Genomic DNA, 8,949 nt, shown 5'->3' with positions numbered 1-8,949 from the left:
ATATATATATATATATATATATATATATATATATATATATACACACACCTATACATCCATTTTCTTCTGCTTATCCAGGTTCAGGTTGGAGGCCCAGACTTCCCTCTCACCAGCCACTTGGGCCAGCTCCTCCGGTGGACTCCCAAGGTGTTCCTAGGCCAGCTGAGAAACATAGTCCCTCCAGCATGTCCTGGGTCTTCCACTGGGTCTCCTCCCAGTGGGACATGTCTGGAACACCTCACCAGGGAGGCATCCAGGAGGCATCCTAACCATAGATGAGGGTAGGAACGTGGATCGACTGGTAAATTGAGAGCTTCGTCTTTTGACTCAGCTCTCTCTTTACCACGACAGACCAGTACAGCGCCCGCTTCACTGCAGATGCTGCACCTATCCGCCTATTGATCTCCCGCTCCATTTTCCCCTCATTCATGAACAAGACCCCAAGATACTTGAACTCCTCCACTTGGGGCAGGACCTCCTCCCTGACCCGCAGAGGGCACTCTACCCTTTTACGGCTCAAGACCATGGCCTTGGATTTAGAGGAACTGATCCTCCTCCCGGCCGCACTCTGCTGCAAACCGCTCCAGAGAAAGATGTAGATCACGACCTGATGAAGCCAATAGGACCACATCATCTGCAAAAAACAAAGAAGTGATCCTAAGGCCACCAAAACAGATCCCCTCAAAACCATGGCTGCACCTAGAAATTCTGTCCATAAAAGTTATGAACAGAATCGGCGACAAAGGGCAACCTTGGCGGAGTCCAACTCTCACCGGGAACAAGCCCGACTTACTACAATGTGGACCAAGCTCTGACACCGGTCATACAGGGTCCTAACAGCCTGTATCAAAGGGCCTGGTACCCCATACTCCCAGAGTACCCCCCACAGGGTTCTCCGAGGGACGTGGTCGAACGCCTTCTCCAAGTCCACAAAGCACATGTAGACTGGTTGGGCAAACTCCCACGCACCCTCCAGGACCTTGCTGAGGGTGTAGACCTGGTCCAGTGTTCCACGACCAGGACAGAAATCGCACTGCTCCTCCTGAATCCGAGGTTCGACTATCCGACTGACCCTACTCTGTGTGTGTATATATATATATACACACACACACACACACACGCACGCACGCACGCACGCACGCACGCACGCACGCACACACACACACACACACACACATTTATTTATTTATTTATTTATTTATTATAGCTTAAAAATATAGTTTCCTCAAATGATGGGGGTGGCCAAAGATTACTCTTTGATGGCCAAGACCACCACTGGCCCCCTCCTACCAGGCCGTTCCCGTCTTTTTCTTGTCAATTATGAATGTTATGTTTTCAGCTGTTTTGATGGTTTTTTGTACAAAGTTTACTTTGTGTAATAGTAACAAAATATATATTAAAAAGACATAAGACATGAACCGAAAATTATTTTAAATTTTCATTTCCAGCCAATTCTGTTCTGAAAATATATTCAGACAAGTTATTTTTAAACATAAATACTTACACTACATAAATATTTGGCCAAAAATATAATCAACATGCTTTTTTAATGAAAATTAAATAAAACAAAGGTTGTTTTTTGATCATTTTTAATTTTGGCCTCTTGAGTTGAACTCTCTTTTATTCAAATGTCACAGCTTTGATAAGAAGTCAGAAAATTGTGTGAAGAATCTGATGGTTGAAAAAACTCAGTAGAAATCAAAGAGCATTTTCCTGAAACTACTGTAAAATCCTTCCTCTTCTAATCTTGTAATCTAATGAAAAATGTTTCTACAACGGAAACCTACCGGGCCGTTCCTGTCTTTTTCTTGTTTTTGTAGCAGTAGACTCCCAGCACAATGGCAATAATTGCTGTCACTACGATCGCCAAGATTCCCGCCACCAAACCGGACATGTCCACTCTGGATGCAGTTGGTTCTAAAATAATCAAAAAAGTTGGTCTCTAACACAAATCAATCTTTCAGCAGAAATCACTGCACCAATGGCTGCTTCCTGTTAGCTTTGTAATTTTACTTTTATTGTTTTGTCATAAATTTGTTGCAGTCACTCCTGCATGCTTCAGGCTATTTAAAGCTTTTATCTTTTCCACGGTCCATATTTCAGGAGATGGGTGCTATAACCAGTTTTTTGCAACTTTTTTTTTTTTTTCAAAATAGTTCATTTTTTACATGTACTATACATCTACTTTGTAGTATACTTGTTGCATTTTTGTCTTCTCATGCTACTTTTAGATTTTAGCAAGCATTTGACTATTTTTATCTCTTGGTTAAACTTTTGCAACTTTTTAAAATTTTAGCTGCTGTTTTGTTACTTTTGGCTTTGGGCTATTGTGTTGCTCCGTTTTTTTTTTTAGCATTTTCTTTGTGTTCTGCTGTTTTAGCTTTCACAGTTTCTTCTACAAATGTCAGCATTCACATTGGAGTTTTACACAAAATGCAATATCTCAAGTTTGCTTTTAGTTTGAATGAAACTCAGCAAAAATGTACAATTTCTTTAGATTATCTTATTTTGGGTGATTGAGCAGAATTATTTTAAGTGGGAAGTCTTGATTTTAATTGCAGCTGCTTATTATGGCAACTAAATTTTAAATGTCATCCAATGAATCGTGTTGCATTGAATAAAACTGGTTTAGAAGACAAGTTTACCAACATTTTGGAGCATATATGTCTTTACATAATGCACCACATTTCCACAAAACTTTCAAAATACAAGTGTAAATGGATGGCCAGTTCTATCTCTCTGCCCACAGAAGTCCAAGCTTTTAACGCTTCTTACTCTAAACTCACATGCAAATCGCTCACTCCTCTCCATCCAAGCATACTCTATGGTCTTTGTTAGCTTGGTCTAAATGAGCGATGTGCAAGAAGGTGCAACTTTGCGTGAAACTGTGTGGGTACTAGATTTAAAACAGCAACAGACTGCTGTTGTCCACTCAGTAAAAGGAAAAACTGAGGAGGAGTCCACTCAGAAACATAGTCTTTCATTTTCCCTGTAAACACAGCACTGATTGTAAAAATGTTTTTACACAGAAAACATCCCAGATGCTGTAGGGTCCGAGTTAGGGCCTAGGCCGACTATCAGGCCTGAATGTGGAGCCTCCCACAAAAATACACCAGAAACCAAAAAGCAGGCAGAGTAGACGCTGAACACAAGAAAAAGACAAAGATGGACAGTATAAGAACAAAAAAATCCTTTTAACTCAATTTTACAATCACTGAGCAAAAATTTGGTATGAAAGTCTCCGAGGGGTCATCCAGCCTTTACTTTGAAGACTTTGTAAGATTGCAACTAAAACTCTGAACATGAAAGGAGGATGGGTGATATCCTGATGCATGCTCAATAATCCAGGTAGAAAAATCTAAAAAAAGTTAAATTTGGTCCTCTGGACATTCAAAAAACAAAACAAAGCAAACCAAAACAAACAAATAAAAATGTAGAAACGTTTCGTCTTTCATCCGAAAGACTTCTTTAGTCGGAGGTGCTGTATTCAGCTCAGTCTTATAAATAGCACCTTCTCGTAGTGGATCAACCAGTTTGCTGCTGACAACCAAAACCAGCTGCTCCCATGATCAAGAAGGACCATCAGCCTAACAATGGATCATTAGCACACTGATGGCTGTTTACTATTCACAGGAGGCTGAGTGATATTAGCAATAACAGCATTGTAAGAGGGGGACAATTGAACACGGAGGCCTCCACCCCTGTTTAATGATGGATGGTTTCTTTTCACAAAGATGACCTCCTTTACTCCTCTCTCAAACCATCGTTCCTCTCTATCCAGGATGTGAACATCTTCATCCCTGAACGAGTGACTGCTGGCCTGAAGATGAGTGTAGACCACAGAGTCCTGGCCTGATGTTGTTGATCTTCTGTGCTGGGCCATCCTTTTGGCCAGTGGCTGTTTCGTTTCCCCGATGTAAGACTGATCACAGCCCTCCTGACACTGAACAGCATACACAATATTACTCTGTTTGTGCCGGGGGACTGGATCTTTGGGATGAACCAGCCGTTGCCGTAATGTATTTTGGGGTTTAAAAGCCACTGGGACGTTGTGTTTAGAAAATAATTGATTTTAAATTATAAAGGATTTTGAACCAGAAAGACTATCATGAGAAAGTTATGAAACTCCTTAGTGACTTAAACACTTATGAACTGCTGAAAAGAGATCCAGGAAGTGGTTACAAAAAGAAGTTGATGGATTGCCTGAAAATTTTGAAGCAGGACAAGGCCATTTTCTGTACCACAGACTGTACCCAGGGGAGTCCACACCTAGTCTGTATGGTTTACTGTCACGAATCACGTTCCATAGATTATATTTTCTGTCACCCTGATCACTCTTTAAAGTTTGCTATAGATCTTTTCTGTGAGTTTCATTTATTCTGTCCGCTCTGGTAATGTTTTGTGTACGTGAGTTTTAGTTTGTCTTCTTTGCATGCTGGTTGAGGGTGATGTTGCGGTTGTTTAGTTTTGTCTTCACTGCAGCCAGCAGCAGCTGATTGAACTCAACTGGCTGCACCTGTCTCTCTCACCCTTTAAAAGCTGCACTCTTTCTCCTCTTTGGTGCCCGGTAGTTGAAAACAGTTCGCTGCAAGTAAATACCTCGCGTTTATGATCCTGCCTTGTTTCCCCATAGCCTTTGTGTCCCCTTGTTATAGTTTACCTGTCTCCTTGTTCCTGTTCTGCTCCTGGTTCTTGTTTTCCCCTCTGGGCTTGACCTCCCGGCTCATAGACCCACGACTCACCTGGACATCTTCTCTCGCTCGACCCTTTGGATTATTACATCTTCTGCTTTCGGTTCTGACCTTCGCCTGCACGACAACGCCTCTTCGTCTTTTCCTCCGGTACCTCCTGTCTTCGGCTCTCCAGTTTTGGACCCTGGCTTGTGTGACCACATCTCTTTGCTCAACGGACTCACCACCCACCTGTTGCTGCGGCCGGTTGCAGCTCCTCACCGGACTCAGCCTCTCCTGCAGCAATCCGGATCAGTTTGGACCTCGTCAGTCTCCAGAACCTTCAAGCTCATCTGAGACGGTTAGTGGTCCTCCTCATTCTGACTTTTGCACTCCATCATCTCCTGCACGACCACTAACCGATCTCTGTCTCATAGACTCGTTCCTGATCCAGAAGCCAGAATCGGTCCAATCTGCTATACTTCACCTTGAAAATAAATATAATTTAATTTTGACTTTTTGTGTGGTGTTTTTGGTCCAACCGTTAGGTGGTTCGTTACATTTACCTAAAATTCACAAACAAGATGTACCTTTTAAAACCAATTGTCAGCATGATTAACTCTGTCACCTACAATGTTTCCAAATATCTGGCATCTTTACTCATCCCTTTAGTTGGCAGCTCAGAACACCACATACAGAACACCATGGACTTTGTGGATAAGCTGAGGGATGTCATCATGGAGACTGATGAAACAATGGTCTCTTGATGTCACGTCACTCGTGCATTCCTGTTGATGAGGCAGTAGAGGTGGTCAGTTTAAGGTTAAAATCAGACACCACTCTGAGCAGTAGGACCACACTTTCCACAGAACAACTGTGTCAACTCTTGAAACTGTGCCTGCAGTCAACCTACTTCACCTATGGGGAGCAATATTATAGGCAGAAACATGGGTGTGCTATGGGGTCTCCAGTTTCTCTTATTGTGGCCAACCTGTACATGGAGGAAGTAGAAAAAAGAGCCTTGACGTCCTTTTCACGGACACCACCAAGTCATTGGTTCAGGTACGTTGACGACACCTGGGTTAAAATTAAATCTCAGGAAGTCCAACATTTTACTGATCACATCATCTCTGTGGATAAATACATCAAGTTCACACGAGAAGATGTAAAAAATGGCAGGTTGGCTTTCTTTGACTGTGAGGTCTCAGTCTCTGATAGAGGACATTTGCAAACTGAGGTGTACCGCAAACCCACCCACACAGACCAGTATTTGCAGTTTGACTCCCATCACCCTTTGGAGCACAAGTTAGGAGTCATCAGAACTCTGTACCACAGAGCAAACAGCGTCCCCACTAACTCAGAAGCCAGGCAGAAGGAGAAATCCTACACAAGACAGGCTCTAGAGCAATGTGGATATCCTAACTGGGCCTTCATGAAAGCAGAGAAGAAACCCAAACCGGACTCCAGTCAGGTGAAAAGGAGGAACCCAGACCAGTGGTCATTCCGTATGTTGCGGAAGTATCAGAGAAACTGAGATGTTTGTTTTTCTAAACACAACGTCCCAGTGGCTTTTAAACCCCAAAATACATTACAGCAAAGGTTCATCCCAAAGATCCAGTCCCCCGGCACAAACAGAGTAATATTGTGTATGCTGTTGAGTGTCGAGGGCTGTGAGCAGTCTTACATCGGGGAAACTAAACAGCCACTGGCCAAAAGGATGGCCCAGCACAGAAGATCAACATCATCAGGCCAGTACTCTGCAGTCTACACTCATCTCCAGGCCAGCGGTCACTCTTTCAGGGATGAAGATGTTCACATCCTGGATAGAGAGGAACGATGGTTTGAGAGAGGAGTAAAGGAGGCCATCTTTGTGAAAAGAAACCGTCCATCATTAAACAGGGGTGGAGGCCTACGTGTTCAATTGTCCCCCTCTTACAATGCTGTGATTGCTAGTATCACTCAGCCCTCTGTGAACAGTAAACAGCCATCAGTGTGCTAATGATCCATCGTTAGGCTGATGGTCCTCCTTGTTCATGTGAGCAGCTGGTTTTGGATGTCAGCAGAAAACTGGTTGATCCACTATGAGAAGGTACTATTTATAAGACTGAGCTGAATACAGCACCTCAGACTGAAGAAGTCTTTCAGAAGAAAGACAAAATGTTTCTACATTTTTTGTTTGTTTTGCTTTGTTTTGTTTTTTGAATGTCCAGAGGACCAGACTTAAGTTTTTTAAAGGATGGGTGATGTGCATTCATTTGAAGAATACTAGACCTTCAGTCTTATTTTTTTACAACTCAGCAATGATGAGCCAACCTTGGATGATGGAGCTCTTCACTCTATCTTTAAGGCTGAAGCAGCCACTCTGCGAGGTTCATGACAGCCGTTTAAATCTGGGATGGTGTTCTTTCAGTCATAATCCAAACTTCATAGCCATAAGTGGGGGTTGGAATGTAGATGGACCAATAAATCAAGAACATTACCCTTTGACTCAGCTCTTTCTTCACCATGACTAATCAAGTCAACACCCTTTTTATTGTGGATGAGGCCCCACTCTGTCAATTCATCTCCTGCTTCATCCTATCATCACTGGTGAACAAGACTCCCAGATATTTGAACTCCTCCACTTGAGGCAGAGACTCATCCCAGAACCAAAAGAAGCATTCCACCTTTTTCCGATGAGAATCAGACTTCGAGTGGATGCTCATCCCAGCTGCTTCACACTAAGCCATGAACCAACCCAGTGCACACTGTAGGTCATGGCCTGAAGAGACAAACGGAACTACAGGTGCTGATCATAAAATTAGAATATCATGAAAAAGTTGATTTATTTCAGTAATTCCATTCAAAAAGTGAAACTTGTACAAAGTATATGATATTCATTCATTACACACAGACTGATATATTTTAAATGTTTATTTATTTTAATGTTAATGATTAACTGACAACTAATAAAAACCCCAAATTCAGTATCTCAGAAAATTAGAATATTACTTAAGACCAATAAAAATTGTTTTTTATAAATGTTGGCCAACTGAAAAGTATGAACATGAAAAGAATGAGCATGTATAGCACTCAATACTTAGTTGGGGCTCCTTTTGCCTGGATTACTGCAGCAATGTGGTGTGGCATGGAGTCGATCAGTCTGCGGCACTTCTCAGGTGTTATGAGAGTAGGTTGCTTTGATAGTGGTCTTCAGCTCTTCTGAATTGTTTGGTCTGGCATTTCACATCTTCCTCTTCACAATACCCCATAGATTTTCTATGGGGTTAAGGTCAGGCGAGTTTGCTGGACAATTAAGAACAGGGATACCATGGTCCTTAAACCGGGTACTAGTAGCTTTGGCACTGTGAACAGGTGCCAGATCCTGTTGGAAAATTAAATCTGCATCTCCATAAAGCATGAAGTGCTCTTAAACATCCTGGTAGATGGCTGCGTTGACCTTTGACCTCAGAAAACACAGTGGACCAACACCAGCAGATGACATGGCACCCCAAACCTTCACGGACTGTGGAAACTTGAAACTGGACCTCAAGCAACATGGATTCTGTGCCTCTCCTCTCTTCCTCCAGACTCTGGGACCTTGATTTCCAAAGGAAATGCAACATTTACTTTCATCAAAATAACTTTGGACCACTCAGCAGCAGTACCAGGCGAGACGCTTCTGACGCTGTCTCTTGTTCAAGAGTGGCTTGACACAAGGAATGTGACAGCTGAAACCCATGTCTTGCACATATCTGTGCATGGTGGTTCTTGAAGTACTGAGTCCAGCTGCAGTCCACTCTTTGTGAATCTTCCCCACATTTTAGAATTAGTTTTGTTTCATCATCCTCTCCATGGTGTGGTTATCCCTATTGCTTGTACACTTTTTTTCTACCACATCTTTCCCTTCCCCTCTCTAATAATGTGCTTGGACACAGAGCTCTGTGAACAGCCAGCCTTGTTAGCAATGGACTTTTGTGTCTTGCCCTCCTTGTACAAGGTGTCAATGGTCATCTTTTGGACAACTGACAAGTCAGCAGTCTTCCCCATGATTGTGTAGCCTCCAGAACTAGACTGAGAGACCATTTAAAGGCCATTGCAAGTGTTTTGAGTTAATTACCTGATTAGAGTGTGGCACCAGGTGTCTTCAATATTGAACCTTTGTACAATATTCTAATTATCTGAGAGACTGAATTTGGAGTTTCATTAGTTGTCAGTTATAATCATCAACATTAAAAGAAATAAACATTTGAAATATATATGTCTGTGTGCAATGAATGAATATGATATACAAGTTTCA

At 42.4% G+C, this 8,949-nt stretch overlaps 1 protein-coding gene across 1 annotated transcript in view; it reads right to left on the bottom strand.

Moving 5' to 3' along the window:
- Positions 1–8,949, bottom strand: part of prrg2 (proline rich Gla (G-carboxyglutamic acid) 2) — a 90,584-nt gene that overhangs the window by 39,604 nt on the left and 42,031 nt on the right. Inside the window, exon 5 of the mRNA XM_037688798.1 lies at positions 1,788–1,917. Coding sequence (XP_037544726.1) covers positions 1,788–1,917 — 130 coding nt within the window. The remainder of the gene's footprint in view (positions 1–1,787; positions 1,918–8,949) is intronic.

This window comes from Nematolebias whitei, chromosome 15 (assembly GCF_014905685.2).
Source record: "Nematolebias whitei isolate Nwh7 chromosome 15, NemWhi1, whole genome shotgun sequence".
Taxonomy (NCBI): Eukaryota; Metazoa; Chordata; class Actinopteri; order Cyprinodontiformes; family Rivulidae; genus Nematolebias; species Nematolebias whitei.
This window is presented reverse-complemented; position numbering and strand designations above follow the sequence as displayed.